This window comes from Lactuca saligna, chromosome 5 (genome assembly GCF_052625555.1).
Source record: "Lactuca saligna cultivar CGN05327 chromosome 5, ASM5262555v1, whole genome shotgun sequence".
Taxonomy (NCBI): Eukaryota; Viridiplantae; Streptophyta; class Magnoliopsida; order Asterales; family Asteraceae; genus Lactuca; species Lactuca saligna.
In genome coordinates this window covers 200,644,124-200,662,623 of record NC_136421.1, presented here as the reverse complement: position 1 = coordinate 200,662,623, position 18,500 = coordinate 200,644,124, and the positions used below count along the sequence as shown (strand labels likewise).

The 18,500-nt window shown below is 31.5% G+C and overlaps 3 protein-coding genes across 4 annotated transcripts; 1 reads left to right on the top strand and 2 right to left on the bottom strand.

The window, feature by feature from the left end:
- Positions 1–2,513: 2,513 nt before the first annotated feature.
- Positions 2,514–6,881, bottom strand: BASS2 (Sodium Bile acid symporter family). The gene is made up of 13 exons (XM_078958255.1): positions 6,590–6,881; positions 6,353–6,449; positions 6,030–6,159; positions 5,742–5,783; positions 5,536–5,649; positions 5,179–5,241; positions 4,723–4,850; positions 4,408–4,489; positions 4,272–4,323; positions 3,815–3,912; positions 3,536–3,694; positions 3,122–3,211; positions 2,514–2,919 (listed from the first exon to the last, which is right to left on the bottom strand). Exons 1-13 carry the CDS (start codon positions 6,699–6,701, stop codon positions 2,842–2,844), a joined length of 1,245 nt encoding a protein of 414 aa, XP_078814381.1. The 5' UTR covers positions 6,702–6,881; the 3' UTR covers positions 2,514–2,841.
- Positions 6,882–8,135: 1,254 nt separating this feature from the next.
- Positions 8,136–8,834, top strand: LOC145046139 (uncharacterized). Its single transcript, XM_078994443.1, has one exon. It carries the CDS (start codon positions 8,136–8,138, stop codon positions 8,832–8,834), a length of 699 nt encoding a protein of 232 aa, XP_078850569.1.
- Positions 8,835–9,968: 1,134 nt separating this feature from the next.
- On the bottom strand, positions 9,969–16,217 carry LOC145044971 (phospholipase SGR2-like). Of its 2 annotated transcripts, XM_078993336.1 has the most exons (21): positions 16,115–16,205; positions 15,497–16,012; positions 14,996–15,096; positions 14,742–14,930; positions 14,511–14,666; positions 14,368–14,439; positions 14,109–14,261; positions 13,979–14,029; positions 13,728–13,898; positions 13,515–13,664; positions 13,361–13,426; positions 12,772–13,215; positions 12,565–12,687; positions 12,407–12,479; positions 12,135–12,237; positions 11,958–12,051; positions 11,729–11,791; positions 11,557–11,605; positions 11,357–11,460; positions 11,178–11,224; positions 9,969–10,332 (listed from the first exon to the last, which is right to left on the bottom strand). In XM_078993336.1, the coding sequence occupies exons 2-21, from the start codon at positions 15,693–15,695 to the stop codon at positions 10,086–10,088; spliced, it is 2,655 nt and encodes an 884-aa protein (XP_078849462.1). In that variant the 5' UTR covers positions 15,696–16,012; positions 16,115–16,205; the 3' UTR covers positions 9,969–10,085. The 2 variants fall into 2 exon arrangements, with proteins under 2 accessions (XP_078849462.1, XP_078849461.1); XM_078993335.1 differs by having other exon boundaries at positions 15,497–16,217.
- Between the last annotated feature and the right edge of the window lie 2,283 nt (positions 16,218–18,500).

Genomic DNA, 18,500 nt, shown 5'->3' with positions numbered 1-18,500 from the left:
AAGGCACAAAGTCAGGTTTGCAAGCCATGAAATTTTTATATCTCATATCATATTTATAATATTATTAGGAACATCTTAAATCTCATGGTGTGACTTCCGAATGCTATTATGACTTAATCATGAACTAGAAAAGAACCCGCGACTATGCCGCTATTGGGGTAATATGGGAAAAATCAACAAACTTTAAAAGATATGTGCTGAAAGTGTAAATCACCACAAATAGTGGAGAAAATCGACATCCCCTAAAATTAGATGTCAAAAGTGTACAACAACCAAAAGAAATGACACTGGTGGACAAAATCCAAAAATGTTGTTACAATAGTGTGAAAGTTACCAAAGTTAGAAAAATATGGTGGCAAAAGTCTAAAGGAAGGTATTTTGTATTTTTTATGTCAAAATTTAAGAGTTTTGACTGTAAGGACGAAAAGTGTCAAAATCACTAAAATTTTGTGGCAAAAACACCAAAATGTAAAAGTTTTTGCTGCAACGATGAAAATGTGTCAGAGTCGTTAAAAATTTGTGGCAAAAACCTAAAGGCACAAAAACTTAATCAAAATACAAAAATATAAAAGTTTTAACTTCAATGATGAAAAATATTAAATTCACCAAAGATTAGTGGCAAAAACCTAAAACCACAAAAGGTGTTGTTCCTAAGGTCCTTTGGAGATATATATATATATATATATATATATATATATATATATATATATATATATATATATATATATATATATATATATATATATAATTATTGAATGACAATTTAATTATTCTAGAGGAATGTTATCACTATATTTATTAACAATATTGAAAATCATATTTCTCAGCTTAGTTTTTCAAAAATATTTATGAAGGATAAATCTTCATATTTACATCTATTTTAGTGTTCTCGTTAAATTTTGATATTTTGTTCTATATTTCCCGTATCTTCTTCAATACTTCAAACGAACGTTAGATGCGATATCAATATATACCTAATAGAATTATTTAATCGTAAATAAAAATGTGTAACATCTACAACAAAATTAAATAAATAATATTTCATAAGAGATAACTAATAAACTTTTGTTGTTTTTGTTCGATGTGTATAGTTACTTTGGTTCTTATGATATGAATTAATTATTTATATTGTTCTTATCAAGGATTCTTAGACACAAACTATTTCAATATATTTTAAATTTAGAGGATCTTGAACTACTACAACATATATGAGACTATGCACCACAAGCCTACACACTCATAATCAGATATCCTATGATTAAGAGATTTTTTAGCAACATCATAAATTTATATATAAAGTCAAGCCCAATTTTCTTTTGAAATTGAAGAACTAATAAATAAATATAATGCGGTTCCTAGATAACTAATGTATATTTATACATAACATTATGGTTTGAATATAAAAAAATATTATGTTTATAAAAATAAAAAATTAAAAAAAAATTAAAAGAAAAAAAGTGGTTTTTAAATGAAAAAAAATCTATTTATATGGTTTAAATGTAATAAAAATATATATTTATATGGTTCCAAATGAAAAATGGTTAAAATTGAAAAAAAAATGCTTGATTTGGAATAAAAAATAAAGTATTAAAAATAAAAATAAAACTTAGTGTCTTGTGAAAAAAGAAAATCAATTTTAATGGGGTTGGCTAAAAAACACCAAATTTTACCATTTAGAGATCTGATTTGATTTTTAAGATTTTTGTATTTGTTGAATTTGTATTGTTTTCCCCAAAAGTAAATTATATATAGTTTAGGATTTGTTGACTTTTAATGAAAGTGTTCATAGGGTTTCTAAAGGATGTCAATTTAGCAACAACTATTTTGACATGTCAAAATATCATATCAAAATGTACGTCAGCAAACAAAGAGTTTGATCTGTCAAGTAATCAGAATTGTAACAAATTAAAACACTATCAAATTTGAGAAAAAAAAACATCATCAAATTAGAATTTTATTGTAAACTTAGTAACTTTTATATTATTTTCCCAATAAATAATGAAAATAAAATTAAAATAAATTAGAGAAAGGCATATTCACTGGTTCAGTTTAGAGAGATTAAATACAAAAACAAAACTAATCCATACGAAGGACATGAACTAATATAAATAATGAAATAAACTCCAAAAGTAAAAATTATTCGAAGGACACGAACTAAAGCGAGACCATTTGTGTAATTTACTCATTGAACATATTTTGGACTTGGTTTCAAAGTCATTTTATCTATCTTTTCACTAAACCAATATTTTTAAAATTTAAAAAAAAAAAAAAAATGATTTTAAATTTTTCTTTGCATCAAATCGAATGACAAATAATATTAGAATCTTCTTTTATGCACACCAAGTGCTTAACAAAATGCCAATCCGATTAATCGAGATCTTATACACTCAATCTTTTAATTAATTTCTTGAATAAATGTACACCAAAATTTCATTAATTATATATGAGAAAAATGATTGAATTAATAAAACATGTTTAAGAACACTTGAACCTATTATCGAACTTATAAATAATTAAACTCAAAAACAGTTATCACGATCTTAATTATCGATCCAAATACAACACAATACAACCATCGTTCAAATGACCTACCAAAATCCCTACTCTTCTCACAACATCAAATACAAAACCACTTAAAAGTCGATAAGTTTCCATACTTGAAAACAACCAAACCCAAAACAATATACAACTTTTACTGCACAACGTACAAGTAATTGTCGTATCATTGCTCAGATTTCAACCATTACCAATATGAATATGATAAAGAAAAATATTTAACCTAAAAACATGGGATACAACCCACCAACTACCAACAAGAAAACTAAAAAGCTACAAGCTTTTTTACTCCTTGAAATCATCTTTGTCATCAACAGGAATAGGTTGGTTCCTCCAATAAACAGCTAAAGCACTCCCACCAAGCTGCATTCATCATAATATGCCACGTCATTAAATTATTTTCTAGATTTAAAAAATAAAAATAAGTCCTACAGTCAATACGAGGGAGGTAAACCACAATGTCCACATCTGACACACCTTATTTATGGATTCTCACTTTCTTACTGCTAAAGTGTTTGATCAGACAAAAATCATAAAAAGTTTTTAGGAAAGAGAAGATTCTTACAGCCATGCAAACGACGCTGACAGCAGAAGGAACAGCTACAAGAGGGTTTGTGAAGTGTTTTTGAGCAAGCAAAAACCCGAGAGCCGAGCTCTGTGTAAATTCAAATAACCACATAAACGAATCAGCACACGGTTTGTAAATTCAAATGTGAAGGGCAATTTCGTCTTTTGCACAGACGAGAGATAGAGAAGCTGCATACCAAACACAGTACAACCTGTTCTGTCGTACCCTACCTCGTACCACTTGTTAGGGTGGGAAAAGGAATTGTTTTTTCTGTCTCGTTGACGTTGGTCTCAGTCCCAGTCCAAGTCCAGTGCATACCAAACACAGTACAGCTTGTTCTGTTCTGTCGTGTCTTGTTCTGTTTAGTAAATGAAAAGAAACAAAAAAAAAAAAAAAAAAAAAAATGCCAACCTGCATCCCGCATTCTATGGAGATGGTACGAGAGGTGGATTCACCAAAAGATAACTTGGAAATGGCATAACCGATGAAAAATGCCGCCCCATGGAGGGCGGCCACTGGAAGTAGCAACTGTAAACCTTGTGTTTTCAAAACATCCGCAACTTGCCCAATCTAAAAAGTAAAAACAAAACATGTATCCAAAAATATATAACTATATATAAAATAATGATTTATAAGAATTATATAAAATTAAGGAAGATTTGTATTGAGCATTATATTGAGGGAACTAACCGGGCTAGCACAAAGAAGAGTTGTGAGGATAACTCCAATCAAAGGTGTCACTGTGATGATTTTTGAAGTGAATTTTGGGAAAAATTCATTCATCAAGACTGCACCAAGAGAGGTGTCACGGTTATTTTTTATTCAGTGTTTCTTCTAGACACAAGGGTAAAATGGTCATTTACCTTCATTCAATTAAAAAAGAAAGAAAGAATCTCTTAATCTGATAAGCTGTATATGGATATTCCTTGTTGATTTGGTGCAAAAGGAATGACTTTATAGAGAAAGTTAAGGAAATGATGTCTTCCCATTAAAAATTAACTTTTTACAAATTTGCCCTTGATTTTTTTACTTTAATTTCATCAAGTGTGTTGTTATTTTCTCAAAAAAACAAGGCCTAGGTGGCATTGGCAATAGTGAAAACATTGCTAGATAATCTTGAAAAGAGATTAAAAAACATTCAAATTACCTCCAAGAATTGTGGGAACTAAAACAACCTGAAAAGTGCTGATTGCAAGACCCTGAAAAGATTCAGAACAAGAAATTAAATATTGGAAATGAATTTAATATTATTCATTACGTGTGGGCCCAACCCAACCACTTACAGCTGCATCAACAGGAACAAGTTGACCAGCTAGAAGTTTGGTCAACAATGGTGTCATGATAATAGCCCCAATAGTTGAACACCTGTAAAAAAACACCATAAAAAATTAAAGATCACTCTTTAATATCCTCATCATCCATATAATCACATACCATTATGGTGGTATTTTAAATTTTTGCATATACATTCAAAAAACTAAAGCTTTTCACATAACATTATGGTGGTATTTTAGTTCTGATTCTTGAAACAACAATAAATACTTTGAAAATACTTAAATTTTTTTTTAAAAAAAAAAGAAAAAGAAAAGGAAACTTACGTTGTCATGAGAACAGAAAGTGCTACATTTCCTTTTGATATATAAGTTGCAACATTTGATGCTTGTCCACCAGGGCAACATGAAACTAGAATCAAACCAGTTGCAAGTGGAGCTGATAACTTTAAAGTCTGTTCATACAAAATTCAAAAAAAAATTATATCAATAACACAAATGGAATGTAAGAATAGAGCAAAAGCTACTGATTCTCTTATATCAAATACAAATGAAATGGAAATGATAACATTATATTATGATTGATAAGAAGCTAGGGCCTGTTTCTCTTAACTTTTGTTGTCTGGATAAATGATGTATAAAAGATATTTAAGAAAATGACGTGACATTTAGTGAAACGGAAGGGGAAAATATACGAGGGCAAATTTGTAAAAAGGTACTGAATTTTTCTAGTAAACTGTTCTTTCTGCATTAAGTAAATAAGTAATATGCATAGTCACATACCATTGCAATCAAGAATCCCAAAATTGGTTTGATCAAGTATTGAGCAAGAAACCCAACACCAACCTGAAAGACCAAAATCATATTCATCTTTAATATGAAAAAATCAAAATAGCAACATACTTCCATTGATTTATTTACTACAGCATCCTACTTTCATTTCTTCCTATTACACCAATGTATTTTGAAAAATATATCCATTTATAGCAATGTCATCCAAATATGAAACAAATTAATGCACTATAAGAAAAATGAAATTGAAAGTACAATGCTATAATTGGTAGAGTTTTCAAAGTATAATGCCTTGATAAGAAAAAATAAAAGTAGGTTGCTATTTTTGGAAAGGAAAGAAGAGCATACAGTCCATGGATTCCTTAAACAGCGTCTGAAGTCCTCAAATGTTAGTGTAAGTCCCATTGAAAGCATGAGAAAACCCAATCCAACAGTGAAAAGATCTGTTTGTAACCAAGTAACCTACATTTTCATTTGATTTTTCACTCAAACAATTTAATCAAGTCACATTTTATTATAAGGGCCAAAAAATGTAGACACAAGGGTATACTTACAGCTGAAGGCTTATAGATCCCAATTATTGTACCTATAATAACCTGTCAATGACATCAAATACAAATTATTGCTTTTTTCCCCCATTAACTGTTGTTTGAATAAATGATATTTAAAAGATACTTAAAAGGGGAAAAGCCTCATTGACTTTCTCTGTTAAGTTGTTCTTTCTGCATTAAGTCAAAAAGAAACACTTGTATACAGCTTACCAGATGAAGTCATGTCCCCATTAAGTACACTTACAAAATGTTGAAAATGTGATGATTGATGAACATGTTATTTTGACATACCCATAAAGGAAAAAGGGTCGTTAATGTTTCAATTATTCTTTCATATGTTGACATTCCACTTGAGGTAGTTGCATTAGAAGGAACCTCTCCTGGAACATTTGTTGCTGCTTGGCAAACAATCTTCGAACTCCTAACAACAAAATTAGACACAATTTGGTAAAAATTAAGATCAAAAAGTGATTGGAATGAACATTGATCTTTCTTTGTTAACATTCAATAGTGTTTGTCGCGACTTATGTCCTAATCTTTCTTCATAATTTCAGACTACAAGCACATAATAAACAATGAAAACAATTCATCAAAGACATATAGATAAACACTACCTCGAAGCTGAGGATTGAATAATCGCTGGAGTGAATCGTTTATTCTGAATAGCCAAACTTTTAACATCACCAGACGAACGAACCCTACTTTCAAAAGCTGAAAATTTTCACAAAAATTTGAAAAATCATGTATCATATAGATGTGTATAGATAACCAATGTACTTCAGAAGCAAACAAGATACGAAGAAAAGAACACCCGATTCGAAAACTAGCATAAAAACCGATCGAGTACATACAAACATGGTTGTGAAGCCCTCGTGGGGGCAAATCGTATCTGGGTCTTTGAAGAACAGCATCGCGTGATTGAAATTTACAATCTTTAGCAACAATTCTCGAAATAGACGCCATTAAAGATCTAAAAAAAAATTGCTGGGGGGTTAACGAGGGTTTATTTGAGCATGCCCTTTGTTTGAATTGGGCAAGTGAAGAGAGTGAAATGGGTCCCTAGATTTGCAGAGAAGATATCGGAGAGGATCGTGGAAATCAAAGGAGCACCACACATCAGATTCCGAACCAATCCAAAACCAAACAAGTTTCTCGTGATATGTTACTATCACAAGGGAAATTTGAGCAAGGTACAATTTATCATGCTCCTTGTACTACTCTATTATCATTTTCAAATTGAAAGTTTGAAGTTGCAACTTGCAATTTGCAAGTATGACAGTGTGAAAATTATTTCATTTATTAGGTGGTTTATATATTTTTATTTCTTTATTTATTTTTAATAAAGAAATACATTGATAAATTATTGCATTATAGTTTTTTTTAACAAAACGTTGAAATGTTATCTTGAGACTTAAAATTTCACTAACAAGTTGCTAAGATCATTATAGTTTTTTACCTAAGATTGTTTTATATTTTATAAGACTAAGACTGCACGGTGTGGCTACGGTTTGGGACCGCGGTTCGTGCCACCCGGACCGCATACACCGCCCCCAGACCGCGGTCTTGCACGGTTTTGGCCACAGTGCAGTCCTTTAAGGCCGTGTTTTGTGATTGGTTGAGGAGAGTTGGGAAGGATTGACTGGTTGTTGAGTATTTATTTATTTATTTATTTATTTATTTTTTGCTTTTGCTTTTTCTTTCCTATATATACATATCAACTTCATTTTTTTCACAAAACAATCTCTTCTCTCTCTCAAAAAAATCATCACTCTCTCAAAAAGGTCATGTTCTTCATCTTCTGAAAATTTTCATACTATTTTTGATATTGCTATTGCGTATGTTCAAATAGCGGAACAACATACAACGTTGTATGTAACAACGCAACTGCAAGTTCTCAACGGAGAACGCGAAGATATATTTGCAGAAACCGTGAAGAAGCCAACAAATGTTTGGTGCAAGACTATTTTGCAGAGAATGTCACTTACCAAGGGTATTATTTTCGTAGGCGCTTCAGAATGCTCAAAGGTTTATTCGAATGTATAGTTGAAGATGTAACGAGGGAGTGCAGTTTTTTCCAACAACGCTACAATGCTATAGGTACACCCGGTTTCACTCCCTTACAAAAATGCACGGCCTTACTTTGTCAGTTAGCATATGACATTCCGTCTGATGCGTTAGACGAAAGTTTTAGGATGTCTGCTAGGATCGCACGAGACAGTCTCCATTTTTTCTACAAAACTGTGATTTAGTTTTATGGTCCAAAATATTTACGTAAGCCTATATTTAATGACATCCTGCAACTGCAAGCTCATCATGCTAGTGTGCATGGGTTTCCTGGAATGCTAGGAAGCTTAGATTGTCTCCATTGGGCATGGGAAAATTGTCCTACAACATATCATGAATAATTTACCCGAGGTGATCATAGTCACCCAACGGTCATACTTGAAGCAGTTGCATCACAAGATATGTGGATTTGGCATGCTTTTTTTTGGTTCTCCTAGTTCGATTAACGACATCAACGTTCTTAATCGTTCACCAATATTTAACAACATATACGATGGATCCGCACCAGATTCTCCTTTTCAAGTGCGTGGAACACCATATAAGTATGGTTATTATCTGGTTGATGGAATCTATCATGAGTATGTTGTGTTTGTTAAATCGTTTACATCTCCACATGGTTCTAGACGAAAGAAATTTAAGAGAGCTCAAGAAAGAGCTAGGAAGGATGTTGAGCGTGCTTTTGAAGCTCTGAAGAAACGGTGGTTCATATTGAAAAAATCAAGAGCTTATTTAGGCGAGGAAAATCTTCAAGAAATCATGTATACATGTCTTATATTGCATAACATGATTATTGAAGACGAAGGAAAAGCGATATTTGCGTTTGATAAGGAAGAAATCATACCAGAGACACAACCAATAGAAATTTGTGGCGAAGAGTATATAAATAGGAGAGCAGAGATTTGTTGCATTGAAACATTTCACAATCTTCGCAATGACTTGGTGGAACACATTTACGGGGTTCACAACATTAACCTTAATTTGGATCCACCGGATGACCCCGAAGACGAGTTCTCGGAGAACGACTTTATGTAGTTTGCTTTAGTTATTTTATTTGTGTTTATTAAGTTTCTAGGATTATTTAAATGTCATGTGTGTGGTTTTCGTGTTTTTTTTTTTTTTTTTTTTGTAATGCAATGTAATGTTTTTTTTTTTTATTTTCAAGTAATGAAAAATTATGTTTTTTTTATTAAAATAGAAGTTTTATTAAATTAAAATAGTTAAAAAAAAAAAGGAAGTTTTATTAAATTAAAATAGTTAAAAAAAATTTTTATTAAATTAAAATAGTTTTTAAAAAAGTTTATTAAATTAAAAAAGTTCAGAAAAAATGTATGACATCACTCCCTTGGTGTGACAAGAAACCACACTTGAGTGGTAAAAAATGACATGACGCTTATGTGGCGGGAAGGGAGTGCGGTTTCGGTGGTACCACACCCTCCAACCTAAGTACAAACGGTAATCAAAAGATTCTACCAAAATAAACAAGTACCACAATGTCTTGGTTGTGTTATATCTAATCATAACCTCTATTGATTAAGATACTGATAGTGAAATCAACTTTAACTTTTGAAACATAAATTATAATTCTTATAGCTGTTGTATGAACATTTTTACCAAAAAAAGAAAATGACATACGGTTTCTTAAACAAGCAATCCCAAACATTGCCCTTGCCTTTGTTGAATCCAAATTCATTTATTGAAATTTAATCAACTTATTTTGAACAAACAAATTAATATAATATACATGTTCGATTACAAGAAAAACTAAATCATCTATTAACCATAGATAATTCAACTGAAAACCAACCACTTATAACTTAAAATCATAGGTTTCAATAGTTATGACTTGTTTAAAATAATCTTGATCTAGCAATTTCGAGCTTTAACGCATGAAATAGACCCCGTTTTATAATTTTGTCTAATGCATCAAAGGGGTAGAAACTACAAAGAATCCAACATGGACAAACTTGTCCAAAGTGTAATTTTAGCACATACCATTTCTTAAATTGTGTTCTAATTTAAATTATGTACAATCATGTGTACATCTCTAAATTTTAAATCATCCTTACCAACTATACAATTATCTATGCACAAAGTACAGCAATCGCATTGTTCATGTAAAAAAATTCAAAAAGAACACTAAAGTTTTCAAGAAGGAACGTTTTTGTACTTTATTTACATTTACATTTGTCCAAAACCGTTCATTCTTGCAAACTATAACATTTTTTGTGACATTTATAGAAGAACGATAGTTGTTTAAAAAAAATAAATAAATAAATAAATAAATCAAGGACCAATGAAGCTTTTGGCTCTTCTCGTAAATTTTTTCACAAATTTTGTATTGGAAAATGTTAAAGGAAGGTCGTCATCAGTACCCTCTTCATTATTATTATACCAACCATGCCAATATTCACCGGTTCCTTGTTTTACTTCATTTTTCGTGTCTCCATCTGGTGCTTTGGGTTCTTCTGGTACATCTCGGTATAAATGTTTTAAGATAAATAATGCAGTGTCAAGGTCTCTCCAATAATTTCTGCATCATGTGTCACAGTCAAACAAAAGTACAATTTCTTTTTTACTTAATGGACTTAATGAAGATGCATGTTTCTTTCACTTAATGAGCTTAATGGGTTAAGCACTTAATCTTGGACAAATAACTTAGACTATGTTTGACAGACTAGCTGAAAAGCTAGCTGATAAAAAATGATGTTTGGTAAGACTAATTGAAATATGTAAAATGACATAAAAGGCTATGTAGAATAATTGCGCTTTTGATAACCAACAAAGTGTATATTTGGGGGAATTTTAGAAAAGCTCAATAAAGCTCGTTGTAACAATAGTCGGAGTAACTTTTTAAAAAGCTTGTTTATATGTTAATTTTTGATTTTCCAAACATGACAACCTAAAAAAACTCGAAAACTAAGCTAGTTGTAGCATGCTAAATATAATCTTAATGGAGCCAAAATATATACTTAATATACGATGACACTAACCCTTTAACTATACGCCTTTCTTTTCTTCTCCCAATGGCAAATTCCTCTCATGTTAAGATTGATTGATATTTTTAAAATTGATGAATATTGAGAAATTTGTTTTTTAGAATGTAAAGGTAAAAATAAAATGGTTATTTAGTCTCATTCATACAAATATTTTAGGCATCATTACCCATTACGTCATTCTACCTATACATGACTTAATGGGGAAAATAATAAACGATGTTTCTTTTTTACTTAATGCAAAAAGCATGACTTAATAGAGAAAGTCAGGAAAACAAAGTTTTCCCTATTAAGTCCTAACTTTTTACAATTTTCTACATCTTTCTATAAAAAAAATAGAACATTTAATTTCACAAGTATTTAATGGTTGATGTATACTTACGTATGTGCTCCCACAGCGGATATGTATTGATGCTGAAATGTTTTGTCCTGCATTATTCAATTTTAACCAAAGAAAGTGAAGTTAACAAATATTTTATCATTTTGAATCATTTTATTATTAAAAAAATAAAAATAAATAAAAAAATAAAAACAAATAAAAAACCTAGTAAGAATGCATACTTGAAGGACATGATCAATTCGGCCATCTTCACTCCCTGTTAACTTCTCCATCATTATCGAACCATATGATCTCTCCACTACTTCGGGCTCTTCTGGTGACTCCACTGAGGGTAAAAAGGGAATATATTCAATGAAAAAGAAGGTAAAATAATAAAATATATATATTTATTAAAAATAGAAATATATACTTGAAGAAGTACCTCCAACGACATCACCATCTTTCACTTGACATAGTGCCAGTACTTTACCCTACACATGATATGTTTGTAACAAAAATTCAAGTAAGAGTGTTTAAAAAGTCAAAAAATATATATATACATATAAATTTGAAATGTACAAATTGAACAAAATATTGGTGAAAAAAATACACACCTTTACTGAGCTCATGCGATCCATTACCACCTGAGAACTTGATGCAACATCTTCTACAAATTCCTACACCATTATTTATATCAACAAGCTTTTTAGGGCTATTTTTTATTAGGATTAGGAGGGCATTTATGTCTTTTGTACAAATGAGAGATCGAGAAAGAGATCCTATCCCATCTTTTTGTCTTATTAACATCCGTTTCAGTTTTATGTCATATAAAGTGGGACCTACCTGGAATCCAATATGCAGCCTCTTTCCACCTTTATGATATGGAATGATGACTGGGCGTGAATTGACATAATCTTTACAAACAAGTGGTTCTACTCTGTAAATAAAAGAAACGGGTTATATATGTATCACTACTAAAATTCACCTTAATAAAACTATAAGCAAAGGAATTAAAAATACCTATATGCCACCGGATCAAAAGGATGAAAAATGTTGAACATTTGTCGACATGATGGCATCTCTTCGTGTACATTTTCATTGTTCCAATAGTCTTTTCCTTGACCTTGAAAAAATAAAAATAAAATTACAAAATATGGTTCCCAACATCTCAAATTAATCATTATGCCATTTACCTTTATCTTAGTTTTGTGAAAATTAAAAAAAATAGATTAATAAAAGACAACTTTTGTAAAATGCAACTCATGAAAAAGAAAAACAAGCAAATTACTTACCAATTCCTATACGGACATTACGAAGGGCAAGAAACACACCAAGAGGAGACCCAACCGCATAAAATGTATCCACCTGGCATGAATCTTAATTACAAGTAGAAACAAAAGCAATAACAATGTAAAATAAATAAATAAATAAACAAATTCATGGGTGTTACCTCGAATTCCAATTTTGTGTACTTTATAAGAGGTGTGTAACTCTTCAACGTGTCATTTTTGCAAGATGATGAACCTTTGGAAACTTTTTCTAGGTCTTTAATTCGTGCATTCAAAATGTCAATCTGCAAGAATGAAAGTCATATTTATTAGGAAAAACGAAAAAAACAGAAACGATTGCATAAATGGGATGCCCAAAACTTCATTACCTCTTCCCTTAAAGATTTAATTGTGTTATTTTCATCATTGTGACAATTTTCCTCATCAATTCGATTCGAGCCACTAGCTAAAGCTTCACCATGGTCAGATCCAACTGCAACTTGTTCTATCAATGGAAGACTACCATGTTTCTTATGATTCCTCGTTTCTGAAAGGTTTGATTCTTCAACTCGCATTTCAGGAAGTGAAGATTCCGATTGTACCCTTGTGATGCCCTTTTTAGCGGAACTAATTATCGTGTTGAAATCCTGACCTCCTGAATTGGAGGACACGTGGCAGCTAGAAGACGACTGCATGTCATTTGGTGTACAGCTTTCGTATTTGATCTGATCTTTATATATCCACTCCATTGGAAATGGTGAGGTCAAAGTCTCTTGATGACATAAAATGTCATACGAAAGAACACTTCCCAATGAATGACCATATAAGGAAACCTGCAATCTCAAAGACCATAAAAATAAGTCAACAACATAAAAATATGAATCTGTAATAATATAATGATAACAAATTAATAATGATAATAATAATAATAATAATAATAATAATAATAATAATAATAATAATAATAATAACACTCACCTTTCCATCATAACCAGGATTTCTCTTGATGAACTTTAGATATAACTTGTTTAATTGAATGGAAACCTGTGGAAAAAGCGGAATGTAACGTTAAATATAAAGGTGACATCAGATATTTAATTTTTATTTTTTAATTTCAATTAAAAAATTTCACCGAGTCAATAATATCTTGGCAGTAGATTGGGCTCATGTAGTACAACACATCGTGAACAGTTGCGCTTAAAGTTACCCTCAATCCACGTACACCAGGTAATGTACATTTTTCTACAGCTGATTCACCACTAAGCTTCAAATTTTTCCTCCACTGTATAACAACCCCAAAAACATTATGGATAAAGTATAGACCCAAAAAAAAAAAAATGATTACCTGGCATGGAATAAAAAGAACTCTTTGAGTTCCACGTTGGTAAGGCGTCAAGTGTTGTTCTGCGAGGCTAGAGGTGACATGGCGGAATATGCCAACATCATCAACTAAATTAGCTTTCTCCAACCTTTGACCAATACCATGAACCATAAAAACTACATGTCCAACTGGAACCTATAAATATTCAAATTCAAGATCAAAGTCTTGTTTCCTTGACTTTTGCTATTAACTTTTTTTTTTTTTTTTTGCATTACCTGTGAACAATAATCGTCCATGTCTTCCTCCTTTTGTTGACGTAACTCATCCTACCAATAAATTTTTAAGTTGATATATCATTATTTACGGGTGAAAAAAGTTACAAAATTAAATAAAGTTTAGTTTTACCTGAGTTGGCTTTGGTGAACGAGAGGGAGCATACCCACGCCTTAACTTAATCCCAATCCCACCTAACTTAACAATACTAGAGAATCCAGAAGCATCTACATTTAGCCATGCCTCCCACGTGTCATCTTCTCCAGTAAAAAGAGCATGCAACCCCTGAATACAACAAGTTAATTTTAAGCCTAATAACTTTTACCATGGTTAATTTCAAGTTGACACACATTTTATTCTCAATATAATTAGTATCAAACACAAAACATACTGGACTTGACCCTTGCATGTCAACTCGTGCTGCAAATAGTCCAGATGGTTGAAATGTTCTTCGACGCCAAATCTAATACAAAACACCCCAAAAAAATTAATTTAAAAAAAAAAAAAAAAAGACACGTGTGATTGATTACTTACCCTTCCACGATAAGCAAACTCCAACTGTTCAGAAACATCCTCACGAATAGGAAGCCAATCAAGGCCCCCTTTACGTGCAAACCAATGGCCTCTTAAAACCCTACGATTATCTCCATCCCAATAAACAGGGAAACAATGTCGCTTCACCAAGTCTACCTGCAATAAACAAATGGAATATAAAATTGGGTTGAAGAATTTTTGTAAAAAATGTTTTATTAATTATAACGTTACCTCATATAAGCCTCCTTTCACGGGGACACCGACTCTGTCTTCATCATCTGGTTTGATTGATCGAGAAGTTTCTAGAGAAAATGGTTGTAGGAGAGGGTCGGATTTGGAAACTGAAGCGGGAGATCCTTTTGGACCTTCGCTACACTCGGCTAATTCTTTCCACCAAATAGAGAGCAATTCATCTTCTTGCTGTATATGTTAATTTGATGAGTTTAAAGATTTTATTTGGTAATTTGAAACAGAATAGATGTTACCTGTAAGAATGATGCCTCTATTGCAAGAGAATCTCGCATACCAAATCGAAAATAATCACTCTTTTCTACTGTTTCTGCACGTGGGACATTAGCAGCTACTTCTGTACATAAGCAATAGAAGAAAACGAAAGAGTAAAGAAGTTGAATGAGTGTAAGGAGGATTCGCCAAACAATGTAAATCAACAACAATACTGTTCATCCTTAACCATGTGCCAAAAATGAAACCATGGAAACCTCCTAAAGAATTGGATAATAATCATTTTGCACTCATAATTTCTGATCACTAACATCTTCATTGGCTCTTCATAGTTTGATAATCATGATCCTAAATAACTGAAGAGATTGTTTAAGGTTGAAGAGTTTTTATGAGGTTTTCAAGAACTAGCTACAGTTTATAAAGTACAAATGGTTTTATTACTGTTTATTGCATTTTACCTTAAACATATAACATCACAAATACCTATGTAAAGTAAAGTAAGATAATTTCAACGAAGAACTCACCATTTTTCTCCATGGCAACCTTACGGAAGTACCACCTAACATCACCCCCGTCCGATGGGCTTTTGGTCTGCGCAAGATACTTTTGTCGCCCCTCACACTGCTGTATCTCATCAGCCAACCTTCTAATGTTCGACGGCGTATTCCGTAACATATTAGCAGAGGTTTTCCCATCGTCGTCATTGCCACCGGTTTCCCCCATTGATGAGAGATGGATGGCTCAAGGCAAATTCAAATTTAGCGTTCCGGCAATTTATCATACAGTTGTTGTGCACTACGAAGAAACGGACATCTCTGTCTAATGAAAATGCACCAAAGTCGAACAAACACGAAAAAATCGAATGATTTAATCAATAATTCGTTGAACTGGGTCTGATTGAAAAAACCTGAGGAAAATTACGAATATGGGAGTTCAGATTATCCAATTTCTATGAAGAATCATGATGATTTCGGCTAGAAGGGTGACGTGATGAAGAGTATCAAGAATGTTGCGTGTCAATGTGGGCAAATCATTGAAATCTACGATAAAATTTAACGGAAGAGTTTTGCATGTTACGCGAATGGAAAGAGACGAAGGGGATGCAGGTTGAAATCGGAATTCAAAAATAATTAACCCCCAACCTTTGAGAATCGAGACTGGTATCGCTTTAGTCCTATCACAAGATGAGAAGAAGACGTTCGAATCCCTGCAACAGCAGGGAGAGGGAATGGCTTTGTGGTTTGCTTCTTAATTTCCATAAGGGCCCTTGGATCCAATAACCGGTTTATCTTAAATAATCCATGAAATTTAGTAATCCAACGATAAGGTAAATGTATGTTTAAAGAAAATGATCCAATTTCGGAAAAATAATCATGTCCGGATTTTGAGAAAATTCATTTTTTCTAACAAAAAATTATATTTCGGATTGACATTACGGAATTCTGGACTAACATTCCGGATATTGGACTGCCATCTCGGAATTCTGAGAGCATTGTGTGGGTAACGGGATGTAACATCGAATTGGTGTCAGCTCATCCATAACACAACCATAACACCAAGGGGAAAATGGTGTTCCAGATGTTTTATCATGTTAAGAGGTAGAGAAAAAAATAAAGAAAATTATTTGATTGGTTGATGAAGGAGATAGTCAATCATCTTTATTGTTTTATCTCGTCCTCGTTACCACAAGATTCACCATAATGAGCTTCAACGAGTTGGGGGTGGGGGGGTTCGCCGTCATGACGCCGTTCAGGCATACCACATTAGTCTGTTGCTTCTCGTTTTTGGCCCATATCACATGCTTTGACGAAATAATGATTCTACAATTTTAAAAACATATCCGAACTCTAATAAACAATTCCGAAATTTCAAGATTTTTTTTTTTTGTTTTTACTAAGATCTAACAACAAGTTGAACAAACATATTAAATATGAAATATATATAATATTGTGACACAAAATTAAACATTTGACTGAAAAGTGGTGATATTAAACAGTTCAAATTAAACATTTCGGATATAAGTGCAAAGATTTCTTTGAAAAAATTGCAAAAAAAATAACTTGAAATTTGAAAAACAACTCGAAATGAGAGCATTCGGAAGAAAGTTGTTATTTTTCAAAAACTGAAAAAAAATATATATATTTTCTTTGAAAAGCTCATTTATAATTGTTAAATTACTTAAGTTCCCACATAGTTAAGTGTTAAATCATTAATAGGTTCGAATCATTAAAAAAACATGAAAATTTTAAAGATAATGTGGTGTTTGGTAAAAATGATATTAAAATAATAATAATAATAATAATCATAAATTACCATTTTACCATTTTAACCAAAACAGCTTAAAAAAACAAAGATTAGCACAAGAACACGTATATGGATATAAAAGTGATCTAATTTGATAATTAAACTCCAAACAACCAAATTCATCATGCTGTTTAGAAAAATCCAGTTCGTTATTACCAAGAACCTGTCTCATATTTCATTTTATTTTTCAAGAGATCCAAACTTTCGTAATAGCAAATAAACACATGGACACAAGTTTTCTAGCATTTCGATCATTTTTTAAGTTTTCTATTGTTTCTCAAATTTTCTAATTACTCTCAAACATTATATAACTCTTAAAATTAGCAAAGTCAAGAACAATAACTTTAATAATCGTTTTATTATGGGTTGTATAAGCTAAAAAACTTAAAAGCATTTTTTATGCTTTTGTCTTCTAAAAAATAAACATTGTTTTTCTCATATGTCTTTCCGTCCGCAGACATAAAAGGTCAACAATGATTTTTGCTAAAAAATAAACACCACATTAGATTACTCATTATTTGTAGTTTTTTTTATCATAATTAAAACACTATGTTACATTTTGTTATAAATCTTTTTGTGTATGTTTTATAAATTTAAGTTACTCAAATTTAAATATAAATAAAAAAAGGCCAATGTCATCCATCAAAATGATTACAAATTGTTTCATTTTTAGTAAAAACTATGGTTATATTATCTCATTTTGCGGGAGTCGTAATTTATAAAAATTTTATTAGGCATGGACTAATTTTTGTAATTTTTTTTAAACATATGGATCGTTTCTGTAAAAAGAAGTATAAACATGGATCATTTTTGTAAATTACAGTGACAATTATTGTAATTTATTTTATACACAATAATGCAATTTAATGCAATTTAATGCAAATTTGATGGAAAATAACAAGAAAATGAATACTAAGGATATGGAAGTACTTTTAGCAAAAGATACATGTGAGGCTCAAGAATGGATTGTCGAAAATGATGTATTGTTGGATGAAGTTGAGCCCGATGAAGCTATGGGTGAGGAGGAGTTTTTACAAAATCGTAGAAGTTCTAGATTGAGAGAACTTGATGAGGAAAAAAATTTGTCGGAGGATGAGGAAGAACTAAATAAAGATGTTGAATATGAATAGGATGGAGTTAACATCAACGAACAATCGGAGGTACATTGGAAGAGGAAGATTAAATGATTAATCTAAATATATAATATTAAAGACTGATGTCTAT

Coding starts and splice junctions, on each gene's coding strand:
- LOC145046139 (XM_078994443.1), top strand. CDS start 8,136: ATGAATAATTTACCCGAGGTGATCATAGTCACCCAACGGTCATACTTG.
- BASS2 (XM_078958255.1), bottom strand. CDS start 6,701: ATGGCGTCTATTTCGAGAATTGTTGCTAAAGATTGTAAATTTCAATCA. Junction 6,450..6,589: donor AGGGCTTCACAACCATGTTT/GTATGTACTCGA, acceptor GAAAATTTTCAG/CTTTTGAAAGTAGGGTTCGT. Junction 3,695..3,814: donor CTCTTCTTTGTGCTAGCCCG/GTTAGTTCCCTC, acceptor TTTACTTTTTAG/ATTGGGCAAGTTGCGGATGT.
- LOC145044971 (XM_078993335.1), bottom strand. CDS start 15,695: ATGGGGGAAACCGGTGGCAATGACGACGATGGGAAAACCTCTGCTAAT. Junction 14,030..14,108: donor GTTCACCAAAGCCAACTCAG/GTAAAACTAAAC, acceptor ATTTATTGGTAG/GATGAGTTACGTCAACAAAA. Junction 11,606..11,728: donor ATCGCATGAGCTCAGTAAAG/GTGTGTATTTTT, acceptor TATCATGTGTAG/GGTAAAGTACTGGCACTATG.